Source organism: Pogoniulus pusillus, unplaced genomic scaffold, assembly GCF_015220805.1.
Source record: "Pogoniulus pusillus isolate bPogPus1 unplaced genomic scaffold, bPogPus1.pri scaffold_72_arrow_ctg1, whole genome shotgun sequence".
Taxonomy (NCBI): domain Eukaryota; kingdom Metazoa; phylum Chordata; class Aves; order Piciformes; family Lybiidae; genus Pogoniulus; species Pogoniulus pusillus.
In genome coordinates, this window is record NW_026974719.1 from 201,772 (window position 1) to 227,279 (window position 25,508).

General features: G+C 51.8%; 1 protein-coding gene across 4 annotated transcripts; it reads right to left on the minus strand.

Moving 5' to 3' along the window:
• Positions 1-310: 310 nt before the first annotated feature.
• MALT1 (MALT1 paracaspase) lies at positions 311-25,484 on the minus strand. 4 transcript variants are annotated; one of them, XM_064141803.1, is made up of 17 exons: positions 25,203-25,483; positions 23,588-23,754; positions 22,065-22,186; positions 21,415-21,565; positions 20,645-20,823; positions 19,995-20,091; positions 19,282-19,314; positions 18,068-18,094; positions 16,859-16,891; positions 15,563-15,766; positions 9,007-9,184; positions 7,744-7,818; positions 6,632-6,759; positions 5,441-5,590; positions 5,041-5,198; positions 4,095-4,220; positions 311-3,253 (listed from the first exon to the last, which is right to left on the minus strand). In XM_064141803.1, the coding sequence occupies exons 1-17, from the start codon at positions 25,361-25,363 to the stop codon at positions 2,783-2,785; spliced, it is 2,460 nt and encodes an 819-aa protein (XP_063997873.1). In that variant the 5' UTR covers positions 25,364-25,483; the 3' UTR covers positions 311-2,782. The 4 variants fall into 4 exon arrangements, with proteins under 4 accessions (XP_063997873.1, XP_063997874.1, XP_063997876.1 ...); XM_064141804.1 differs by lacking the exon at positions 19,282-19,314; XM_064141806.1 differs by lacking the exons at positions 6,632-6,759; positions 7,744-7,818 and having other exon boundaries at positions 15,603-15,766; positions 25,203-25,484.
• Positions 25,485-25,508: the final 24 nt, after the last annotated feature.

Sequence of the window (25,508 nt, forward strand, 5' to 3'; positions counted from 1 at the left end):
CAGCCGCAGGAAAGCCCGGGGGCACCAGACTTGCTGGTCTCAGCCCAAGGTCAGAGCACTTCCAAGGAGGCAGTATCAGGCCAGTTAGTTGCTAACAGGTTGAAGACTTTTCACTAAGTGGAGCTGCCTCTGACAGGAGGGTGCTGGCAAGTGAGAGGCTGTGTCTGAGGACGGGCTGGGAATGTCCTAGGCACTGCCCCGTGCATCCACTGCAGATGCAGGTGCGGGGGACGGTGGCTGTGGTAACACCCACCCACGGGGATCCTGCCGTCATGCTCACCGGCTGCGGCAACAAGGACGGGAGACAGCATTTTGTGTTTCAAAGATTTTTATTAGCTCTTAAGCCTGAATTGCAGCAGTGCTACCACAGAAATTAACTAACTGCTTATTTTCCAGACCACAGAGGTGTTCTTACTCAGACTACTGCAATTACTAAAGGGTGACCAAACTTTGATAAAAGCCCAACCAACCAAACGTGCCAACCCCAATTTCTCCAAATTACCAAACCCTCCTCCCCACAAACCTCTCCAGGTCAGAGCAAGCCCTGCACCTTGAAATGCCACCCTGCACAAAGGAAGCAGCTCCTGCTCTGCCTCAGTCACAGCTCTGTGCAAGGGAAGAGCCATGCCAGATCACTTTATACTTAGAGTGGTCAGGAATACATACCAAGGTGAACACAGCCCTGAAGCCTCATGCACGAGAGCTGCCAAAACTGGTAATTAGCTGACAGGATGAGGAAAGTAGTTGATGCACAAGCAGTAACCACTGAGGTACTAAAAAACAGCCTCAAAAACGTAACAGCAAAGAGAGCAGATGGGCTTCTGCAGCCAGAGACAGCCTAGGCACTCTAGAGACAAAAGGTTGTTTCACCAAGGCAGTAGCTTACAGAGCTTGATGGAGATGCAGAAGGTAAATTCTTTCCTACCGCCTCTTTGGCAGACGTGTCTCCAGTCCAGCAGGGACTGCGATTTGACTAGACTGCAGGAGATGGCTTCAGCAAGAGAAAAAACACGGCTGGAACAGCTCCTGCCGTTCAAATAGTTGCATTTTGGGAGCCATCATAATGTCTCCTCCTGGGCAAAGAGAGCTTGAGAAACACCACTGCATACCTGAACTACAGCGAGGACATAACTTTACTCATGGTGTGGCCAGTGTCTTGCCAGTCTCAACATTAGGTCGGAAGTGCACTGGTTTCTGTGACCTCCTGACTAGAGAACCTCAAAGGTGAATCAGTTCCTATCCAGGCTGTCAGACTGCACCATCCGACCACATTCTAAACTCCAGAACTAATCAATGCACACCAGAGCTCTCTGGCAGCAGAAACGCCACAAGCTCTGACCAGCCATTCCAGTCAGTTCAAACCATGCCAGCAGGCAACTACTCACCCACCAGCCTGCTGCTCCTGGAAGCCCTTCCCATGCCATGGAGGGCACCTGCAAACAGACAAGTGACCACAGTCAGTGTGTTCCCCTGTCTTTCTCTGGGCAGTTCACAGGCTTTAATAATTGGATGATTTCTCAGTCCCCATTCCCACTGAGTTCCTCTAGAAACCTTTGAAAAACATTGGAGAAGAGTCACTCAGGATTAGCCAGCAGCAGAGCTCAGACATCAGAGGTACAACAAATAAGCACCCTTTGCAGTGGGCAGCTGGAGAAAGCTCTACAGGCCCTGGCTGCAGCTTTGTTTAACCTGAGCTCAGCTTTTTGTTTTTTTTGCAGAGAAGTTACTTCAATTTTTTAATGCAGCTCGAGCTCAGCCTTGATGGAGCAAAGCCTTCATGCTGGAAACAGCCACATGGACACCCATGGACAAAGAGCCACCTTTAGAGACATGAATTGATTTGGCCTGGCAGCAGAGGTCTCTGTGTGCTTCTTTTCCAGAGTCCCCACAGAAGAGCAGCAGCAGAGGTGCCTTGTCCTTCTGAACTCCCCAGCTTTCCCTCCTTGTGCCTGCATGGCTACAGCCTGCAGCACGTCTTATGGCATCACTCACTAGACCACACTTGGCTTGCCATCAACAGGCACTTCCCCTCCTCTTCCCATTTAATGTTCTTCCAGAACAGACCAAGACCACCTCTCCAGAAACCAGACCAGCAAAACTCGAGGGTGCTACTCCAGAGAAAGCCTGCAGCAAGTGCTGGTGGCTCTGCTCCCTCTGATGATCTGTAGTTCTCTCGAACAAAGGGGAGGGAAAGGTATCTTTATTATTTTGGGGCCAATGGGTTTTTTGGATCATGTTAAGTCACAGAAGACGTGGAAGTTACTGTACTGCCCAATTCTGTCAGCAGAGATCCATGTTCAACTGCTTACGTACAGCAATTTCTCTCTGAGAAGATCTACAAAACACAACATTTATAGGAAATGTAGCTCCAGTAAGGACCGAGAAGCAGCTGGGATGATCCAGGGCTTCACTACCTCAAGAGAACCTCCTGATGCCACAGCCAGGCTGTTATGCATTCCTCTCCTGACAGAGCTAGGCAGCATCTGCCCAGAAATGCACAAATGCCTCTGCCTGGCTGCCAGAGAAGGGAACAGGAAACTCTGAGGAGTTCAGGTTCTTCCCTGTATCAGTCAACTGGCAGGAGAACAAAACAAACCCCATGCCTTTTTCAGCCAGTGCAGTTTTATCTCTTTGGATATGAAGAGTTTTCATCACCTCATTCCCAGTACCACCTCTAGACTCTCCAGTCCCTCTGTTCTGAAGCCCCAGACTCCAGAAGCTGGTTAAGCAGAATACAAAGTCCCATGCTCAAGGGTGGCACCCAGGGTCTGTTCTGAGCACATCACAGCTGCTGCCGTTGGGAGAGTCTGAAGTGGTCAGAGAGAAGGAATTCCAACTCTGCAGTGTCATCAGTGGTCTCTACTGGTACATTACTCACATCCACAGGCGGAGAGTAATTCTGTGCTTCCTGTCTGGAAGGTAGTATCTTTGAAGACCCATTGCAAGAACATGCCTCTGGTCGTCTGATGCTGTCTGAGCAAGAGGGGTGTGGATGGCAAACTCCTGGGCAGGAGGCTGGCTGGCAGGGACTGAGGGCGCAGTGTTTATTTGTCACCGAACTTGTTTCTCTTTGATTAAGACAAGGACTGTCAGCTGTGCAGCAGCTCTGGAGGCAGCTATTGGCTTTGAATCTGTGATGAAGGCCTAATTTAGCAACAAGGGGCTTCCCAACATTGACCTCCTTTCTTTCATCCATCATCTCTTCTATTCCTGAATACTCATAATGCAAGCAAACAGTGAAGATCAAGTGTTCCTGCAAAGGGGGAAACAGCAGGGAGAGGGAAAACCAAAATGTTACACTTCTCCAAACAAACAATAGGATCACAGCTCACAGGATGTCAGGAGTTGGAAGGGACCCAAAGAGATCATCGAGTCCAAGCCCCCTGCCAGAGCAGGACCATACAATCTAGCTCAGTAAACACTTGAAGAGGCACAGTCTACTGGAGGAGGAGATGAACCTTTCTAGGAGCTAAAGACACCTTCTAGGTGAGGACCTCTTTTGATTCATGCCTGCTTGCCTGCTGTTTCTAGAAGCACCTGGATTACACCAGCTGTCAAAAGCACTGCAGAAGAGACCCCAGGTGATGTCATAAGATAAAGATGCAAAGTCAAAATTCACAGTGCCACATCATGCTGAGACATGTCCAAGAGCACAGCTCTCAATGGAAGGAGATGAGATGTAAAGACCAGAGGTACCTTCCAACCCCTGCCATTCTGCGACTCTGTTCTCATCTCCTCCTAACCACCCTATGAGACGCAGCTCTGATTCAGGCCACTTTTTTCCTGTGCCACAGGTACACATCTCACAGTGTGCAGCAGATGAGCTTCACAGCAGTAATCACCTTGTCACAGTCCTGTATGGGCCTAGAAAAACAAAGTGCCTTGCAGGATGGCATCAGGCCGGCAGCAGTTCCCTGCCTCCTGTTTCTCATCCAGGAAACTGAAGTCACTAAATTGTGCTGCTAGCCACTTGGCCCTCCCAAGAACATGGCACTTCCTATGCACACACTACACAGCTACCTTGGCAGAGCTGCCAGGCAGCACACTTAACCCAAATCATCAGAACAAATATGTGAGGAGCAAAGGGTATGAACCTTCAGCTTCTGCAGTGAGCTCAGCCTGGTGTAGAGGCAGTGCTTGGGGAGGTCTTTCAACAGCAAATAGCTTCCCGTCTCCTCAGGAGTTCCTTTATTGGTCTCTTTAGGATCCACATCCAGGTCCTGAAGCGAGAAAGAAATGACAGCTCAAAGGTGCAGAATGTGTGGATCATAAAATAGTTCTCAGTCTTTGCATAAAGTCAGGGGTTTGTCCTTCTGAAAAGGAAACACCAGCCCAGGAGGACTTGCAGAGGCTGTGGGCACTGTTAGCCACAGGCAGAAGGGCTCACATCTGAGCAAGTCACCCTCCTCTGGGGATGCCTCCTGCCAAACCAGCTGGGCTTGCTTCAGGCTTGCTCTTTCTTTCTAACGTCTATGAAGTACAATACAATCAACACAGTTCTGTGGGCTAAAGATGCAGGTGCTATGCACAGTAACTCTGGTGCTTTATTCATAGAGCATCACAAGTTTATTCTGGCTAAGAAAGCTTTCTGCCCCGTATCCTCTTTCACAGACATCACCAAATAAGGAGGGGGTTTTGCCCCAAGGAGCTTTCTGATTTACTCTTCTCTTTCCCTGTGACGAGCTGAGTAACACCAAAGGAACTACACAGGATCACCTGGGTGCACAGAAGCGTACGGCTAAAGCCTCCAGCTTCTCAGGGCAGATGTGTGCTTAGCTCACAGAGGAGCCACTGACATTTAGCTCCTGGAGTTACACAGAACAGTGCCTGACACTAGACAAGGAAAAGCAAAGGAGCCTTTGACGAGGACTGGCCCAGGTTCACCCTGAGGTACTTCCCTATCTATCAAGAGAGGCACTGTAGAATGAAAACGCTGCTGTCTGCACAGACGCCAACAGGTCACACCCAGCTGATGACGGAGGATGGACAGGGCAGGTGATTCCAGCTCTAGTGGAGGGAGATTGCCAGGGGCCTACTTACAAGGGCAAAGTCTGTGATGTAGGCTCTGCAAGCTGCTATTTCAGGCGGCTTCTGTACCAGGCGCGTGTAGATGACCATGACGTTGGAAAACTCGGCTGCGAAGCCCAGCTGGACCTGAACACCACACCTGAACTCCAGGCACTTACTCTCGGGGAGCTCTGCAGAGAAACAACATGGCCTCGAACCGGGACCAGACTTCTGCTCCAGCCCCAGCCGAGGCGCCCTCCTGCTCCGGCCCCAGCCGAGGCCAGGCCAAAATGCAGCACAAGCATTTTCTCCCTTTTCAGCCCTCTCTTTTAAATCCTGAACTTCTCCAAGCTCTAGAGCTGCTCCTCTTGCCCTCCTCCCTCTGTCCTTCCCACCGTGCCAGTTGGATCACCCAGAAGAAGCTCTACTGTACCGTGAGCTTTGGCCCACTGTAGATTCCGTGCCAGAGACCCTGCAGAAGCCAAGGTCTGCTGAATGGGATCAGTTAAAGCCCTTTTCTCAGACAAACTGCTGCGGATCTCCAAAGCTTGCTTGCCTTCAGTCAGGTGACACCTGCCCATATCTAAAAGAAGATGCCTCCATTAAATCCTTGTCCTTTCAGAGTATTCATTGCCCAGCCCTTCATTCCCTGCAGGCCCAACTGGCCATACACCTGCTGCATCTGCCTTTCACAAGCCATTTAAGCAATCACCAGAGCTCCTGCCCAACTTTAACCAGTCTGCGATCCAAATTCACTCCAGTTTACTAAGGTCTCCCTCTACTTAGTTCACTTATTGTATTTAGAGGCGGTGTTTTCAGATGGTTTTGCTGTGTGCAGAAAGCCAACACCCACAGCCTCCTAAGGGAACTCAAATATGCCTGGAGCATTTCCATGTATGGATAGAGAAATGAAACCAGGAAGGCTGTTTACCTGGAACACCTTTAACATGAACACTCCTGTGGACCATTTTCCAGTGCCATCAGTGCAGCAGTGTGCTCACTAGCACCCAGTACCTGCTCACGCTGACAACAGCAGCTGCCATGCTGCATGACAAATCCAAATCTCTCCCCACGTGGAGTTCAAGAATGAGATAAGGAGTAGGTCACACATCAGAACACCTACAGCATGCCACACTAATCTGGCAGCACAGATGAAGCAGTAAGAGCCAGCTGCACTGTACAGGACATTTGGGGAAGTGCAGGGAAAAGGAGTGCTGGCAGAATGTGACACATTCCTCTGGGACAGGGAGGAGAGAGACATCTCAGAGAATACCAACACGCTTCAGAGCATCCAAAAGCAATGACAAAATATGAGAGGAGGGAAAGGGTGAGAACTTCTTCTGCAAGCTGAAAGACTGATGGGTCTGTGACCACTACAGAATGCCAACATCATTCTGCCCCTCCTAGTGCAGCTTTGCACAGGCTAACAAGGGGATAGGGTAGGATAAAAGCTGAAGATTTAGTACAGACGTACTCTGCAGACATAGGAACCTGTCCTAACGAAGCTGCCACAAAACCCAACAGGAGAGAAGTTAAAGTAGACCAACATTCACCAGGGGAAGGAGGCAAAAGCAGAGAAGCTTTCAGCAAGGCAGGCTGAGCACCACTAGTGCCGCGAGTTCACCTTCTGCAACCTCATCAAGCAGCACTGTAATCTTCTTGTCTTCTAACAGCCGGTCCTTCAAGAACTTCATGAAGATTCCATTGGCCAGCCCCGACTGCTCAATCTCAAAAGCTTCTGCTCCTTGGCACCTGGGGGGTGACCGACATCAGGCAGGGAAAAACCACAAACATCTGCACAGCTAAGGTCAACACGAGGACAAAAGGAGCAAAGTGACGCTGGGAAGGGGGAAGAAAGCTGACGGTTGGAAGGCCGGGTGGTGCCCGAGGCCACCCTTCTCCACGCTCACGCGCGAGCAGCTCTGCCTGGGAAAATTTCAGTTACAGCCAAGACGCAGACCAGAGCTGATATCAAACTGTTAATGAGGAGCTTAAAGTCCCATAGGAGAATTCATTAAACCTCCTGCAGACTTCAACAGCTTTCGCACTTGACTCGAAAAATGATAGAGGTTATTTAGCCTTCTGCTTAAGCAACCTCTTCAAGTAGTGGCAGCTGCAGTTGTAACTTCATTCTTTAGCCCTAGGGCAAGAAGCACAGAGGCTACCCCTCCAATAATTGAAGCTTCTATGTCTAACACTGTTCTTACTAGAAATTTAACTGGCATTAACAGGGGACAGATGACCAATGAAGGTGCAGCACACAGGTCCAGCGAGCACCACAATGAGCATGCAGGACAAATCTCCCTTCCCCATCTGCACAGACAAACAGAACATCATGGCTCCAGCAGTGAAATTTCCTTTCTCCTTCCCTGTGGTCTTTTAGTCTCTAGTAAATACTTAGATGAGTAAAGCTTTCCTACAAGTAGCCAAAAGCAAAATGTCAGGAGCACTGCCTAGCAGGTTCTGCTTTGCTGGAGGCACTCCTCTCTCTGGTGTGACCTTTGTCTCTGAGCAGGAGTGCTCAACACCGGGACCATCTCCTGGGCATTTCCACAGTCACTTGGAGTGTGGAGCAAGTTAGTGAAGCAAAAGAAGACAGAGAGAGGAGAGAGATGGCTAGAAACGACTGGCACTTTAACAGCACAGTGCTTTGCTGTGAGAGGTTAGCTATGCAGTCTCAACAGCCCCTTCTGGCTTCAAAACTGGTTCGACAAGGCAGAAGCAAAACTTGCTTACGTGGCATAGCCAAACACAATGTTGGCCGTAACCTTCAGCGCATCCAGGACAAGAACTGTGTCATCATATTCATTTCTGCAGCAAAGGGAAACACAAAAGGAAAGCAGTCACCAACAGCAGTGGCAGCCAGCACGACAGTTTCTCCGAGCACCAGAGAGCATAGCTCACAAACAGCCATTTTCTCCTCCCTACACCTGCACCACACGACAAAAAAATCAGTGTCATCCACACTCCTCAAGAGCACGACACAGAGCCAGAGCTGGGTACCAGCACCACACAGACAAGGGCATGCTGTACTGACAGTCTCTTCAAGAATGACTGCTGCAAAGTAGCCACTTCAGCTCAGAACAGAAACTGCCTCTTTTTTTTCTCCAAGCCCACAGTGTCTGCATAGTCACCATGAGGCTTATGGAGCTGTGCAGCTGAGCTGGCTCACTGGCACGCCCTCGGCAGCCAGGTTTTCCTTCTAAAGCTGCAGCAATGCTGACTGAAGGGCTGATGGCAAGTGCAAGTGCAAGTCTCTCAACATGGAAGAAACAGTGCTTTGTTTAGAAGATCCAATAAACCAGATGAACTCAGAGGTCCCTTTGACTCCAGCCAGTCTGTAAAGCCAGTTCATTTTTAAGCTCTGAAGATGCAGCACTCTCAGCATAAAAGCAGTCTGGAGAATCTGTGCCTCTTTAGAGCTCCAAACTAAGCCACCTTTGACCACACAGTTTGTCCTTCCTCCTGGTAATGATGACGACAATTAGCGATGCAAGGGGAAATGGTCATTAAGATGCCCAGTGCCACATTTTTCTAGTAAGACAGTGCCTTCCAGCTTCTCGTGGCAGAGAAAGAACGTCAGTGCCACCCGAAGGCAAGCAGCGAGCCATGGAAACACAAAGCCTGCCGGCCAGCCTCACACGTCTACCTAAAGCCCAAGCAAGCCTGCGGGTGAACGCTCTCGACTCTAAGGGCGCTCACAGGCAGGCTGTGTGCTGGTAGAGCCAGCGGCTTTCACGCCCAGTGCACCCTCAGCCTGGGCTGAAGCTTTCTCTCAGCACGCAGCCCAAGCCCCAGGGCTGTTCTCTCAAAGGGGCTGTTCCAGGTGCTCTGTTCATTGCTTAAAACAGGCTCTGCTGCTCAAGTGAACAAACTGAGCTTGGCAGCTGGTCGCCCAAGGTGCAGCAGTTACCCTCTCCCCTCCAGGGCCACACAAACCCATCCCTCCAGCGGCCAACGCCAGCCCTCCTGGCTTAGTGAGGTGCTGCCAGGCACTACCTTTTGCGACACATATCCAGGAGGAAAACGTTGAGTCCTGTCTCTTTCTCCTGCATCCGTCTGAGGATGTTCTGCACACACAGGCAGTTGGCAGACCGGTAGGGGTTTGGAGCATCAATGGGAACCATGAAACTGTTCCCATAGTTCTCGTAGCCGTGGCCAGCATAGTACAGCAAACCTGAGAGTGCAAAGCACACAGGAGTGAGAAGGAAGCTCAGCGCATACCACAACACACCTGCCCTTCAGCGTGGTCTCAAACCCCAGGCACTATGGCCATGCTGCCCATGGCACAGGCTGATCATTCCAGCTACTGCAAGTGGTATTTATAATCAGTATGCCTCTGCTAGCAGAGGAAGGAAGGGGAGGCAGGGGGGAACCTCGTTAACATCACACCGCACAGGCACAGCCCATTAAAAGGGCCAGTGAAAGGAACAAACCTCTGTCATTCCTGCCATGGGCTCAGCCAGATGTTTCACAGGATCACACAGGACATCAGAGGTTGGAAAGGACCCAAAGAGATTGAGTCCAACCCCCCTGCCAGAGCAGGACCACACAATCTAGCTCAGGGCACACAGGAACACATCCAGATAGGCCCTGAAAGGCTCCACAGAAGGAGACTCCACAGCCTCTCTGGGCAGCCTGTGCCAGGGCTCTGTGACCCTTACCCAAGAAGTTCCCCCTTGTGTGGAGCTGGAACCTCCTGTGCTGCAGCTTCCATCCATTGCTCCTTGTCCTGTCCCAGGGAGCAGTGAACAGAGACTGTCCCCCTCCTGACGCCCAGCCCTCAGATATTTACAGATGTTTATTAAATCCCTTCTCAATCTTCTCTCCTCCAGACTAAACAGTCCCAGGTCCTTCAGTCTCTCCTTATCAGGCAGTGCTCCAGTCCCCTCATCATCCTCATAGCCTCTGCTGGACCCTCTCCAGCAGATCCCTGTCCCTCTGCAACTGGGGAGCCCAAACCCAAAGGCAGTACTCAAGATGAGGTCTCACCAGGGCAGAGTAGAGGGGGAGGAGAACCTCTGCTGGACATACTCTGCTTAATGCCCCCCAGGACCCCATTGGCCCCCTTGGCCACCAGGGCGCGTTGCTGCCCCATGGATGTTCTCCCCTAGCACTCCCCCAGGTCCCTCTCCACAGGGCTGCTCTCCAGCAGTCACCTCCCAGCCTGTACTGCTGCAGTTTATTAATGCTCTCCAGGTGCAGGACTCTGCATCTGTCCTTGTTGAACCTCATTTGGTTCCTCTGTGCCCAGCTCTGTCTACCCAGCTCTGCCTGCCCAGGTCTCTCTGGATGGCCTCACAGCCTTCAGCTGTCTCAGCCAAGCCTCCCAGCTTGGTGTCAGCAGCAAACTTGCTGAGCAGACTCAGCAATGTCATTGAAGATGTTGAACAGGACTGGACCTAGCACTGATCCCTGGGGGACTCCACTGGTTACAGCTCTCCAGCTGGACCTGGCACCACTGATCACCACTCTTTGAACTCTGTCTTGTAACCAGTTCCAAATCCACCTCCCTGCCTGCTCTTCCATCCCACACCTCCTCAGTTTGCCCACCAGGATGACATGGGAGACAGTTTGCATCAGGTACACAAAGCTAAAGACTCTGAAGCTGCTGGAGCTGTGGCCTCTCCTGAAAATAGCCTGTCAGGTCTGATATACAGCTCAGAGAGACCAAGAGGGAAGTGTGCCAACCAGAAACACGAGTGCAGCCACAAAGCTCTGAGCAGCATCCAGGCAGTGCAGATGTTGTAAGGAAAAAAGTCATGCTGGGCAGTTGGGAGTGGTTTGTTTGCAGATGGACAGATGGATGGGGTTTGGGTTTGCTTTGTTTCTTCTCTCTCCTTTAAATTCTTTCCATACCATAAACCATTGCAATCTTTACAGGTACTTTTGACTAGGGGGAAGAAATAAATACAAAAGTGAGAGAAAAACCTTGCTGCACTATGAGAGCATTTTAGGAGCTTTTAGTTCTCCTGCTTCCTCCGCACAGCTTCTGAACAGAGTTTCTGTTTCTCGACTTATTTTGTGTGGTTGGGGTTTTTGGTTGGTTTTTTTTTCTAGGAGGAGCTCATAAATATTTTTTTCATCTAGAGAGAAAAAAAATACTCTGTGCTCAGGTCTGGTAGGATTCCAGAGTGCACTCCCTTTACCAGCCTACCAACAACCTGCTCTTAGCTAATTGCACCTACACATCTTTGCAGTTAGACTCGGGACTCTCGCGGGTCTCCTACATGAACCAGTCCTTGCCTCGGCACGAAGGCTCATCCTACACTCCTGCCCCTCTCGTGTCAGAACACAGCAGCACCTTCAGAGTTAGTTGTCAGTACAGCATGCAACAGCCTCGTGCAAAGAGAACACCACAGGATTAACAAAAGCCTTTAACTCTGAAGAAGGGCACTGCAGCTAGGGCCTAGGGTTTACGTACATGAATAAAAATGTCAAATCAGTGTCCTATCAATTTGCATGAAGATGATCTCAGCATGAATAATCTTCACTCCCACAGACTGCAGCTAGCAGAAGCTTGCATGTTTAGATGGAATGTTCCTGCTGTCCCTTCCCAGGGCTGTTCTGCCTATCTACAAGTTCCATCCTCTAAGGGCACACACACTGCGTTTACAGGACCACAGCACCGACCAGGCTGGAAAACCCCTCCGGGATCCTGAGTCCAACCTATCACCTAGCCCTTCCAGTTAACTAGCCCATGGCACTAAGTGCCCCACTTAATATGTTTAAGAGGAGGCTCTTAAACATCTCCAGGGATGGGCACTCCACCACCTCTCCAGGCAGCCCATTCCAATGCAATCACTCTTCCTAACATCAATCCAGAACCTGCCCTGGCACAGCTTGAGGCTGTGTCCCCTTCTTCTGTCCCTGGCTGCCTGGCAGTAGAGCCCAACCCCACCTGGCTACAGCCTCCCTGAAGGAAGCTGTAGACAGCAATGAGCTCTGCCCTGCAGGCTGCACCCCCCCCAGCTCCCTCAGCCTCTCCTCACAGGGCTGTGCTCCAGGCCCCTCCCCAGACTTGCTGCCCTGCTCTCAACACCTTCCAGCACCTCAACATCTTTTTTAAGCTGAGGGGCCCAGAACTGGACACAGCACTCAAGGTGTGGCCTGAGCAGAGCTGAGCACAGGGCAGAAGTACTGCCCTGGTCCTGCTGGCCACACTGCTCCTGAGCCAGGCCAGGATGGCATTTGCCTTCTTGGCCACCTGGGCACACTGCTGGCTCCTGTTCAGCTGCCAACCAGCCCCTCCAGGTCCCTCTCTGCCTGGCTGCTCTTAGCCACTCTGGCCCCAGCCCGTAGCACTGCATGGGGCTGTTGTGGCCAAAGTGCAAAGCCTGGCACTTGGCTTTGTTCAAACTCCTGGTGTTGGACTGTGCCCATCTGTGCAGCCTGCCCAGGTCCCTTTGCAGAGCCTGCCTGCTCTGTAACAGACCCACACTTGCTCCCAACTTGGTGTCATCTGCAAACTCACTGATGCTGGACTCAGTACTCTCACCCAGAGCACCAGTGAAGATACTAAACAGGCCTGAGCCCCTGCACTGATCTCTGGGGCACACCAATAGTGCCAGCTGCCAGCTGGATGTGGCACCATTCATCACCAGTCTCTGTGCCCAGCCATGCAGCCAGTTCCTAACCCAGTACAGAGTGCCCCTGTCCAAGCCAAGGGCTGCCAGCTTGGCCTGGACTTTAGGCAGTTCAGCCTCCAGTGCTGCAGCTGAACAAAAGCAAGCAGAGCTAGAACAATTTATGCAACTGGGGCGCTGTTTTCACTAAAACCAGCTGTGCCATTTCTGTCACTGCAGACCTGGGGCATCCAGACACAAGCCAAGCCCTCAGTCCTGGAAGCTGCTGGTGCAGCTGGGTGTGCTAGGTGCTTCCCCCTTTGCACTTCAGGCAGCTCTCTCACAAAGACCTGCCCCTCCTCCAGAGGAATACCAGGACAGCCATAGCTCTTCACATCGAGCCTTCGGGTTTTGGCGCTCTGGAGGCGTTAACGACTGTGCCAAGACCTTACAAACTGCTCCACTCAGTCACCAGCGCTCAACTGCGTTTTATGGGAGCCAGGTGGAGCCGAGAGCAGCAGCCAGCAAGGGCATGCAAGGGAACTGCAGGGTGCAAGGCTGTGCCCGCACCTTCTTCAGCTGCCACAGCCTCGGCAAATGGCAGCAGCTTCCTTCAGTGCCCTTAGCCTTCTACATGCACAGAAACCAGAGGGTGTATGTGTCAACCCCCTGAACGAACCAAGGTACCACTGGACTATTGATGAGACTCCGGTGGTTACCTGAGACCGGCTGCAGTTAAGCACAAGGTGCAGGAATCCATCTCGGCTCCCTAATTAAAAGGAAACTCTTACACTGCGTTTGCACAGAGTCTCGGTCTGTACTTAACTCCGGGCTATGCTTGAGATCAGCTGTATCTGAATGCCTGCCAGAGAAGCAGCTGGAGCACCATTTACCAGAGCACGCTCTCAGTGAGCAGAGCTCCCACAGCAACCGCCACCTTCTGTGTGTTCTCGGCAGCTAGCTGTGCTGTGCTGCTTTGATGAGCACCTGCAACAGTTAATATGTTGAGCTCAAGAGCAGAAGAAACCCTCTGCATACCCAAAGCAAGCAGAGAATGTTTGGAGCGCCCCATCAGACACTGAGACAAGAATTTTGAGTAGGCTCAGGTTCCTCGCAGACGTCAGCCCCGAGGCAGTATCTGCCCCTCTCTCTTGCTTTCTCTCCCGCTGATTTTTTTAACAGAGCAGCCTAACCATTTTCAACCTCTAAATGATACAGCTCTATCCCTTCAAGCTCGTGGAATGCAGTATTAATTGCACCCTTCATTTAGAACAACATAGGCTAAGACATTAGCAGAGACAGTCATCATCACTATGTTTACTACTCCTGCTCTTAAGAAACAGTATCTGAAATGCCACTTTCCTGGCAGCAAGAAGGCATTCTGCCGGGTCGTAAATGGGCATCATGAACACGTAAAGCAAGGACTGAGCACAAGAAAGCACTTTGTCTCTCCTGTTTGGAGCCATGCCGACTGAAAAGACAACAAATCATTACCTATTTGCACCCTGACAGCTTCTCTTCTGCGCTCCCTTGCCATTAACAGCCACTCTCCAGACAGAACAAAGCGACCCTGTCGGAGCAGTTGCTGCCAAGCACTGCTGTAGGAACAGTCTGCTTGCCTCTCAAACACCAGCTTGTGGAGAAATACAGTGGCAAAAACATGCCTGTAAGGGCTTTTGTGTGATGCTGGGCAGAAAGTCAGCAAAGCCTTTCAGGGCCTTCTTTTCTAAAGTGGCGTCAGCAAGTGCAGAGGGAAAGGCAGAGGTGCAAGAATCTGACAGGTCACTCAGAAGTACAAGCTGCATCTATTTCCCGGGCAACAAAGAAAGAAAACTGCTGTCAGGAAGTTGCCTACGGTGCCATACTTAGTCTTGAAATCATAGAATCGTAACATGGTTTGGGGTGGAAGGGAGCCAGAAGATCACTTAGTTCCAGCCCCTGAATGTCATGCGAGCTTTGGCTCTGACATCAACGCCCAAATGTTAGCTCAGGCAGCTCTGCAGGCAGCGCCTCAGGCAACAGGCCATCAGCAGTGGCCAGGGCACTGTGAAAAGCTCTGCGACTGCCAGGCCAGTATCACGGTAACTGAAAGGGACCAGCAATTCACAACAGGCACTTCTACTTATCCTGAAAACTTGGCAGGAAAGAAGAGGGCAAAAAATACTGCAGCCCAGGTGCCGTGCCGTGCCCCAGGTCCACTGCACGACACTCTCCTCCAAGTTCTGTGCTGCATGCTTTAGTTTGCAGCATCTCTGTGACAGAAGCTTTGTGCTGCATCCCGCTCCCCTCCAGCCCAACCCACCTGGCACTGGAGCATAGCTCAATGCAAAGACAGAGCAAACAACTCCTCTGGACAGAGCTGGCAACGAGGATGGAGAGAGCAGAGCAGAGGCCAGAAGGATGGAAACCCAGAAGGAAAGAGCATTCTGTAGACATCCAGTAGAAAGATAGGGACAAAGGGAAGGATCCCAGCAGCAAGCCCAGAACACATTCCATGCTCAGCCAGTCAGGGCTGCTCCCATCTCCCCAAAAGAAAGACAACCCAGCACTCTAGGTGTGGCACTGGCCAGCCCCAGCCCACATCATTGCCTTGTGGCATGGGGATGGGAGGGGGAGCACATAAGGGCAGATTATGAGGAAGGAGTCCAAGATGTCTCCTAAAGGCAGCAAAGATTGCTGCCCAAGGCAGCATGGAATCTTGCAGGCTGCAGTTCCACAGTTCAACTTCTCTGCTACGACTGTGTTAGCAAAGCTGTACTGCAGCTTTAGGAGGGGTTCAAGGAAAAAGGTCAAACATTCTCTGTGCCCTAAGAATACAGACATGCTAGCAGCTGCAGCCAGAGGATAATGTGGGGAGGCTTTCCAGCTTCCTTTTCCCATTCCCTCCCATAAGTTTGGCTTGCTAGCACCAAGCGAGCTGGCAGGGGTACTTGATGCACCACAAAGCAGACCCACTTTGGATGGGCTATCATAGAATCACACCTTCTTACCATACACTCCTTTGTCCAGCAGAAGCAAAAACTCACTCACTGCATTTCGCATCTCGGACTCAGTGAGATCCAGCAGAGACACCACTTTGAAATCCAGCTGCCTGAGCAAGTTGGTCAGTTCATAGACATCCACCATCGGCGCCTTGAGCTGGGGGTGATGCCGGTAGCTCATATTCCCTATTAGCAGAGCTACCTTGTCTGTGGCTGCAAAGGCACAAGGGCAAACAACACCACATCACATTCACAGGACAGCATTCAGGCTGCTGATGTTCTCAGTCTGAGACCTTCCTTCTGAGTTTGCTCTGAAGCAACTCTGTCGCAAGTAAACAAAGCAGCAACCAAAGAGGAAAGAAAGCACAGTAAGAGAAATGCTTTAGAGACTTCTGGCCTGACTTTGATCCAAAAACTGCTCACCAGGCTACAGAAAGGAAATGGTTCAAAGCAAGGCACTTCCCGCTTTGTTTCTCCTCCTCTCCAAGGGCAATTACTGCCCCACAGCTCTGTGAATGCCCCAAAGCTGCTTCAGAGGCAGCAGTGCTGCACAATGACATCCAGAGAACCCCTGTCTGCAATTTCACTGTCTGATATTTCACCTCCTTCAAACAAGAGGTTTTCAACGTGTTTGCAGCTGGAAAACCTCCAAGGTCTTGACCAGTCTAAAGCCCTTTAACGAGCAGAGACAGTCCCAGTGGCACACTGTCACTGAACACACCTACAAGCTTTCCAGTTAATGACCAGGCCTGGGGAGTGCCTGATGAGCCTGAGAGAGAGGCAAAGTGCTGCCAGAGGCCAGCAGCCTTTCCACTTGGCTCAGCACTGACAAGAGAACATGCCTGAGCACCATGGCACTGAAGGAAGGCAGCTGAAAATCCCATGCTCTCCATCTGTCCTCATGGGCTTCAGCCACACTGCACAGGAAGAGCTGTGCTTGCAGGCAACACACTCCCTGCAGACAGAGCCCCAGCCCTTGATGTCACACCACCCCGGCCCCGCTGTCTCCAGCTACCCAAGGATTTGAAGGACCAGCCTACCACGCTGGCTAAAGTCACGGCCAGAGGAATCTGAAAACTGAAAGAGGGGAGCTGTAGATGCTTCAAGGCACTAAAAATAGGGGTACCCCCCCCCACGGTTTACTACTGAAAGGGCACTCAGGCACTGTAAGTGTCTGATGGCACACAGCAGCCTCCTTCCCTGCAGTGCTCACTTTGCCAGCCGCGGCAGAAGCAGCTCTGTTCACCAAAACCTATTTCCTCCAAATGAAATACATCTGCTCATTACAGCCACTGATCCACTTACCTACAGGTCTGTGATCTGACTCCTCTTGCAGGTCTGCTTGGAAGAGATTAAAAGAGCAGGTTGTCAGGAACTGCACTCCCAGCTGCCCGCAGCAGAAAGTGAACCACGCAGCCTGTTGGAACTGCTTGGCCTAAGGTGTTGCTAGCTTGAGACAAGCAAAGTGGTCTTTCAAGTCTGCTTTTGGTGGTGGGTTTGGTGATTTCTTGGTCAGGTATGGTGACAGCAAAAATAGCCTAATGGGATCTGAATAACTAGCTCTGTAACTGGAGCACTAAATGCTTACAGTAGAATACACAGATGCAGTATAAACCTCAAACAGGCTTTAGATCACATTAGCTGCTCCAAGGGGAGCTTTAGCAACACAGCAGTTCTGCCTGGGGACAGACACACTTCACCCCTTTGCACCTGAACCACCTGAGAAAGCTGCAACACCTGAACATGGCAACTCAAAGAAACCACAGAGGAGAAAGCAAAAGCCAAGTCCCTTCCAAAGGGACACTGAACTGTTACAAGGACATGGAACTGCTGGAGCCAGTCCAGAGGAGGCCACCAAGGTCCTCAGAGGGCTGCAGCAGCTTTGCTATGAGGACAGGCTACAAGAGTTGGGCTCTTCAGGCTGGAGAAGGCTTTAAGGAGACCTTATAGTAGCCTTCCGGTATCTGAAGGGGGCTTACAGGAGGGCTGGGGATGGACTATTGACAAGGTCTTGTAATGACAAGACGAGGGGTAACAAGTTTAAACTGGAAGAGAGGAGACTCAAACTAATGTTAGGAAAGGGTTCCTTACAGGGAGGGTGGTGAGACACTGGCACAGGCTGCCCAGGGAGGTTGTGGCTGCTCCCTCCTGGAGGTGTTCAAGGCCAAGTTGGATGAGGCCTTGAGCGACCTGTTCTAGTGGGAGGTGTCCCTGCCTATGGCGGGGGGGGTGGAACTGGATGAGCTTTGAGGTCCCCTCCAACCTAAACCATTCTATGATTCTGCACTTGTACAAGCATACATGCAGCAGCAAGGCAGCAGCAGCCCTGTGATTCATTACCTGCTTCAACTGATTGGAAGCAGAAAGCTGGGCTGCTCTGAACATGCAATCTGCCCCTCCTGAGTCCCCAGCTGCAAACACATCCAAACATTGTCAACTATACATTGTAACCCAGCTAGGAGTCGGTAATCTGTGACACAGAGGGAGGATGTGCAGTTAAAATCTAACACTCACCTGCTGCTTGAAGATCACTCAGATCACCTGTGAAAAAATGATACCACCAAGATCAGTGTGGACAAGTCAAAACCACATTTTTTGGTAATAAAAATAATCCACTATGATGCCATCAACAGACAGCAACTCTCCTGAAGCGCTCTCACTTTGCATTTCTGTGGAGCTACCCTTCCATGCTGATTCCACACGCAGAGCAGGGAAAATCCCACATCGAGACTCTGAGCTGTGCATTATGATAGAGCAGAGCTGGCATCAAAGGAGAAACACAACCTCAGCCCCACAGGCATGCAAAGCAGCTGGAACAAACCAGGAGATGCCAGACCCCAGAATAGCCCATCTGAAAAAGAGAGGTCCAAAAGGCTGTGGAGACCCCAACATCCTGAGCAAGAACTCTCACTTTGCAAAGCCACATCTGACTTCAGGAACAATGGTTGAGCATTCTCAGCTACCACAGGCTTCACTTATGTATTCTGACACCACTGGAAACTGTGGGTGGGGGAAATTGATCTCAGAGCAGTTTAGCTCCAAGAAAATTCTCCAGTTCCATGAAAAAACAGGGCAGAGAGATATTCACTGAAGTTTGCAGTGCATTTGTTTTTGCCTTTGTTGGCAGGGAGGTAAGCTGGAGGGTGTTGCTGTGCAAGCAGCCTTCCACCTTTATACCTAATCCCCTGTGATGTAAACACTGCAGACTTCGAGGTGCTCAGTAACCAAGGCAAAGTATCAACATCGAAGGGCACAACACACCTGTGCCACACTTCGGCAACACAAATGGGAACAGAAGCCATCCTCATCGGGCTGCTGGAAATGCCTCTTGCAGACACAGAGCTGATGGTGGAATTGGCTCTACTCAGCTCTCCACGGCTGCCCAGGTTCACCCTTTCTTGTCAGGATGGTACCTCCTGAGTCCAGCCAAGGAAATCTCCAGATGTGTGCATTTCCCCGGAAGCTCTAAGCACAGGGCACAAAAGCAGTGCAAGAACCCAACTCCAAATACTCTACAAGAAGAAAGCAGCTTGTGCTCTCTCCCTGGTGCTCTAGGTCGTGGTGTGGAGGCACGGAAGAGAGAGGCACATCCAGAAGGAAGGTGGTTGCATCACCCATCAGTGTTTAAAATAGAAGCTCTGCACCCACACAGGCTTTTCAGCAACGTGCTCAAGAATCTGTCACCCCTGTCATTAAAGAACTAATTCACAGCTGAAGATAGACTTTACCTTCGGTGCACTCCACTGCCACAGCTTTCCTTCCTTGTGTTTTAAGAGGGGAAAAAATGGGAAGAAAAGGGCTCCAAGTTACAAGAGCTGGCACAGGGACTGCAAGACAAAGGTCACTGCCAAGCTTCTCTGCACCCTGGCTCATTTCCTTGCAGTATAAATCAGCACTGACCGCAGCACTGTAGTAATTGTTCCTGAAACTCAGAAGTACTGAAGTCGACTGTCTGCTGGGACAGGAAAGACACCTTCAGATAGGCCCCAGTGCTGCCAGCTGCACCTGGGCACTTCAAACACATCTTCTCTTGGCAAATACAGGCACGCCCGCACGGCAGTGTTTCCTGCTTGCTGTGAATCATCTCACCCCTGCCGACTGCTGAAGGACTTCTCTAAGGCAGTTCTCATCACCAACAAGGCTTTCTTAGATGTCAAAAACCCAAGGAAAGCAGCTTGCAACCTGCCTACATCTGTGCAAGTGGCAGCCAAGGCCTAAGCGTGGTAGTGTTGCTGTGCTGGAGACCATAAAGACCCAAGGCTCTAGAGAACTGATACTGCTCTACATCTCCACTGGTGGCAAGCAAGCAGGGCTGCTTTAACACCTGGATGAACTGCAAAGACCACGTGTGCCTGGCCTGATGCTGAAGCACCAAATCCAAACTCGTGATAGGGAAGAAACTGACACATCAGTGACCTGCATCCCAGAGAAAACCCCTTACCTACGACGACTTCTATCTTCTGGCTGTCCCGACCTTCCTGCTCATTGGAAGCATGACACCAGTATGTTCCTTGATGCTCCTCATCAACAGACGTTACCTAGGCAAGCAGGGTCACAGTCACCCTGCCAGACCCGCAGCAATACCTGTGCCAGCTGCACCTGAGCCCACGTGCGAGGAGGACAACATGCAAAACCAGAACGAGCGCTGCAGCTGCTGATGCCGCCCGCTCCTCAGCCGCTGGGCAGCACCTGTGCTCTGGAAGCGCTCTCCAGGCCCGAAGGGATGCCTTGCAGGCTGCAGATGTGCCGGTGCACGCGGGCCAGAGCACTCTGCAGGGCAGGACAAACAGAGAGGCTTTCTCTGCGTGGCAATCTCTTGTCACAGCAGCACACTGCTCCAACCCAAAGCACACGCCTACAGCCCCAGGTCCCATCACCGCCCCCTGAAACGTGCTCAGGATTAAAGCTGTGCACCCAAGAGCCTCAGAACCGTGCGGGAAGCCACGCAGGTGAGCAGAAGAACAGCTTACAGACAGCTCTTCCGTTAAGACATCCCTACAGAGAAGTTCATTTTCTCTGAGGAAGATGAAAGTGTTAAGTTAAAGGTGGTTTGATGCTAGTCGCCAAGGCTGGCACTTCACAGCAGCTTACCATGTAGACATTTTTGTCCCCATTTTCCAGTGGAAATCCATTTCTGAACCACTGGTAATGAGGAACTGGGTTTCCAGCAGCTCCACATTCTAGTACCAGAGCATCCCCCACTGTCAGGGTTTGTGGTCGAGGCTGAACACAAATCCGCAACTTGTTTTCAGGTGAAGCCATGAGGTTGCCTTGAAAAAGAAGATGAAAGGAAAGAGTGAGAGTGTCTTGGCTGCACATAGACTAATAAGAATTGATAACACATGGCCACACCTTCCTGCAGCTGCAATAGGCCCTTCTAACAGCAAGGGAATTCAGCTACTTGTCCTGTAAGTGTGCTAAAAGTGAGTAGCAGCAGCTAAGAGATTACACATTCGAGATTAAGACATAAAAAGGTCAGTCTCAAGTGACACTGCCACAGATTTTATCTCCCTTCTTCTCTTTCTGCCTGCTTTTACATGCAGGATGCAGTGGGAAACACCTTTGGCTGCTGACACGAGCCAAACAAGTACTCACAGGCTGAGGACACTGCAGCTGACTTCTACCTTGCTCATCTTTAGGCCGATTCTTTTCATTCTGACAAAGAATCTTCTTTCTGCTGGGCTTTGTCCAATTTACCTTTCCTGACTGGTACCTCTCTAAGATTGGGAAAATCCATTGTGACCTGCAAGAGTGACTGGAAGGGAGATCTGCCAAGCCTCCGTCCAGGCCCCAGCCCTCTTTCCATTCCACACTCTTCAGCGGGAGGAAGGCTCTCAGAGGAGGCTGTTTCTGCCACTCACCATCAGGTGTACTCTGGAGGTCACAGACATCGAGCCGCGCCCAGCGGCTGAAGGCAAAGGAAGAGTCCCTGTTGACTCGGCAGATGTAGAAGCCGGAATCGTGGATGGTCACTGGATTCAGGACCAACTCTGGAGCTTTGCCATGGGGAACCTGAAACGCAGGTGAGCCGAGAAATGCTCAGCTGGGGTTGACCTAAACTGGCATCAAACTTCAGGGTACTCATTTCAGTGTCCATAACAGCAGCCTCAACTCCCTCACCCAAAACTCTTGGAGAAGAAGCTCTTGCCGAGGCTCGGACCAGCTTTCTTCCAAGAGTAATTCAGAGGCCTCTTTCTAAGACAATCCAAATTCATCTGGAAAGCTCTTCCTGAAACTACTGATTTCCAGCTTTCTCCATAAAGAACTCTACTGAGCAGTTTCTTAAGCACTGTTCCCACCACCAGTGCGTGTGTTTCATTCAGCTCTAGTCTTAAGATACACTCAGCTATGGCCAGGAAGCTGGAATATTCTTTCACATAAAAATATTTCTTACCACAGGAAATGACTGTCATAAGCCATGTTTTGGGATGACCCAGAGAAACTTTTAGAAAGGTGTAGGAGATGTGCTAGAATATCAGCCCTAATAGCAACTTGAAACACCAACTGTTACCTCTTTTTCCTGCTTGAACCACTGGTAATGCACAAACGGGTGCCCCACTGCCCAGCAACACAGCTTGACGACCTGACCGGAGAGCACTGCTTGAGAGTCTGGATGGACAACAACCTCTATACCTTTAAAAAAGAATTTGCACATAGGAATTTATTCACAAGTACAATCCCACCTTTCATACTTGCATTTGAAGTGTCCTTTAAGCAAAGGAAGTTTCTGCCATTGAATACACTTGGAAATAATTTGTTGTTCCTGTCAGAGAGACACTGGTTCCAGGACTCTCTGAGAGATCCAAGTGTTGCTGCAAACAAAGCCACATCCTGGCATGCAACCATGCATCTCTACTGTAAAGGTGACAAGGTGGATCCCTGTTGAGCAGCAGCTCTGAACTGTACACCCCTCAACCAGTGCAATGTTTTAACTATGGCTCACAGGCAGTGGCTCCTTTCCTCATGCTGTCCAAAGAACAGGGCAGCTAGGCAGGGTGAGTGCCCAGCTTCCTGTGGCAGAGGAATGCCAGCTGCTGTAGTGCCTGCAGGTCGAGGTGCTCCCAGCCAAGAGATGCTTCTGCTCTCTCTGGCAGTGAGCACCCACAGATGGCTGCCGAGCAGCTGGAGGAGGCACCTGGTGAAGATCAGAGGGCCCTGGCTGGCCTCCAACTACCCAAGCAAGGCTCCGACAACAAACCCACACCAACAGCTTCTGAAGGCTCCGGCGCCTGAGCCGAGGCCTTCACCTCCTTCACGGCAGCGCCCAGAGGGAAGTGCACAGCCCTGGGGATGCTCCTGAGCCACAGGCAGGAGATGCTCAACAGCCATGCCTGTGTCCCAGACGGGGCACAGGCAGCCAGGGGCAGGCTGCAACCCCCCCAGAGCAGCATCTCTCTGCAGGGCTGAGCCTGCAGAGCCAGCAGAGGCAGGGACGGTCACCAGGCTCTGTTCCTTCACCTGCGACCCAGCTGGGGATGCCTGCTCAGTCACAATTGTCCACTGGATACCTGCTGAGCTTCTGCTGCAGCTCTCGTGTGGCTTGGTGCCAGGACAGAGATTGGCATCTGCAGCTCTGGGACCCAGCACTGCTGAACTGGAGCTGCAGGGCTTGCAGGCAGTGCTTGGAGCAGCGGCAGGCTCTGCTCTGCTGTGGCTGCTGCTTTAATGAACTAACCCCATTAATTAGTTTCACTTTCTGACCCTCTCAGTGCCAGTCCTCGCTGCAGCTATGGCAAGCTGTGGCTATCCAGCTCCAGAACTGGTTCTGTGTGCACCTCCCAAAGACAAGGCTGGATACAGAGCCTGAGGCAGCTGAGGGAGAGACAGCAGCCAAGCCCAACTTTACAGTACTGCATTGAGCCTGCTCATCTACTTTCCTTACTTTCCATCTCAGAATCACAGACATGAGCCAGTACTCTGGGAATCATAAGAATATCACTTACCAGAATGTAAACAGTAAAGATGTTTTTACTCACTGTAGAAAGCAGATATTTCAGTGTTTCTCGTGCAAAACAGACAGAAACCAGAACTGACCTGGATAGCTGAGGCATTGGAGAGCCTCTGTATGCTCCAGGGCCTGCAAGAACTCCACAAGCTCCACCACAGTGCAACCCCGCTCTCCCAGAAGCTTTAGGAGGCTCCAGCTGGGACTTCCTTTAGGCTCCAGCACTTTGAGGGAGCATTGCTCTAAATCCAGAGGGCTGTAAAATAACAAGAGAAAGACAGGACACAGACCTCAGTCTTTTTGCCCTGAAAGGAGACAGTTACAAAATCCTTGTAGACAAACAAAAAGATTAAGAAAAAAAAACAGAGTTGGGAAATTCCCACCTGAGTTGGACACATCTGCAGGATCTCCTCCAAGCTTCAGGACTGCAGAGGCTATACAGTGACACCTCTGCAGAAAGTGGTATTAGCGAGTGACATCCTCCAAGAGCTGCCTGTACCTAACAACCCTGACCAATGGTACAAAACCTTCTAATTTTCACTTGCTGAGTCCTCAGCAGAGTAGCAAGTACAGCACTGTCCATTTCCACGTGCCTAGTTCACAAGCAGTCAAGAGCGAGTCAGAATCTCAAGTCCAGAAGACTTTGATTTTCAGAGCAGCTGTTAAAGTCACTGCTGCAGCTCCTACTGCCACAGTGCACCGAACTCCCCCAGCAACCTCCGCTCCAGGGACAAACACAAACAGTTCTCGTGCGCTTCCAGTCCCAGCAGGTTCAACTAACAGATAACAGGGACGTGAATGCAGCTATAGAACGGGGGTGCAAGGTTTTGCGACCCCAAAGCGATGAATCGGTGTTCCGTTAAGCCAGAGCCTGGCGAAGCCAGAGGGCAGGGCAGGTATTTCCATTCACGCAGCCTGTTACCGGGAAGCCGGCGGCCATAGGCCCCACAGAAGAGCCCTACCGTAGTCCTCGGGGTCTGCCTTTCTGTGTTCATAAACGCTCCCACCAGAGGCAGGACACAGGCTCACAGTGAGCCTTCAGTGCAGCGCTCGAAACGCCTAAGGCCGGAGATGCCACCCTGTGACACCTCGAGAAGCCATAGGAAGTGAAGCGATCAGGAAGTCATCTAAAGAACGAGCCCTAGGCAGAAAGAGCTGAACAAAACGAGGGCGCTTAGCCTGGCACCGGCGACGGAAGCTCCAGGGAGCGGCCAGCGAAGCTGTTCAGCCGCCGTCTAGGGCGCTGCTGCCACACTGCTGCGGGAAGCACCGGAGGCACAGCACCAAACCACGCTGCTTGCCCCGCGACTTGTGGGCTCAAAGCCCTCAGACGGAGCTCGGCGAACCGCTCCTGGAGAAGGCCGCTGTGTCCTCCCCAGCGCTGGGGCCCCTGCTCCGCAGGGACGGGCTGGGGGGAGCAGCAGCGCGGCCACGGCAAGGTGGTTCACGCCGGACTCGAGTGAAGGACGAACTTTACAGCAGGAGGCCAGTGCTGGCCCATCCTCTCTGCCCACCGCGCACTTCAGGAGCGACCTCGCCGGCCGGTGGGGTACGGCGCAGCCTCCGGGCAGCACCGGAAGCGACCCCCGCCCTTCGACCCCAAGGTGGCACCTGAGCCCTCACCCGGCCCTTCTGCCACCGCGGCCCTGCGTTTCCCCGGCGCAGCCTCTCCCTCCGCAGCCCTCGTCTGCGGGCAGTCCTCACCTCAGCCGGACCCTGCCGCGGCTCCCCGCTCGCTGTGCCAGGTCCCGCCAGCCCTTTCCGGGTGCTGCCCGGTCCAGCAGCTCGCTGAGCCTCCGGAGCACCGGCTCGGACAAGTGGCTGAGGTGCAACGGCCCCGCCACGCTCCGCACCGGCTTAGCCATCGCCCCGCTCCTGCCTCTCCAGCGGAGGCGAGGCACGGCCCACCCGGGGCGGTGCTCCTGCCCGGAAGGACACGGCGAGCTCCGCCACACGCACCAGTCCGGTTCGATCCGGCTCGGCTATGTCCGGCTCGGTCCGGCTCGGCTA

Bases quoted from the DNA above. Each gene is read 5' to 3' on its own strand.
- MALT1 (XM_064141803.1), bottom strand. From the start codon at position 25,363: ATGGCTAAGCCGGTGCGGAGCGTGGCGGGGCCGTTGCACCTCAGCCAC. The intron at 19,315-19,994 runs GTAAGGGGTTTT...TTAAAACACAAG, and splicing joins GAAGATAGAAGTCGTCGTAG to GAAGGAAAGCTGTGGCAGTG. The intron at 15,767-16,858 runs GTAAGTGGATCA...GTGCCTTTGCAG, and splicing joins GTCAGATCACAGACCTGTAG to CCACAGACAAGGTAGCTCTG.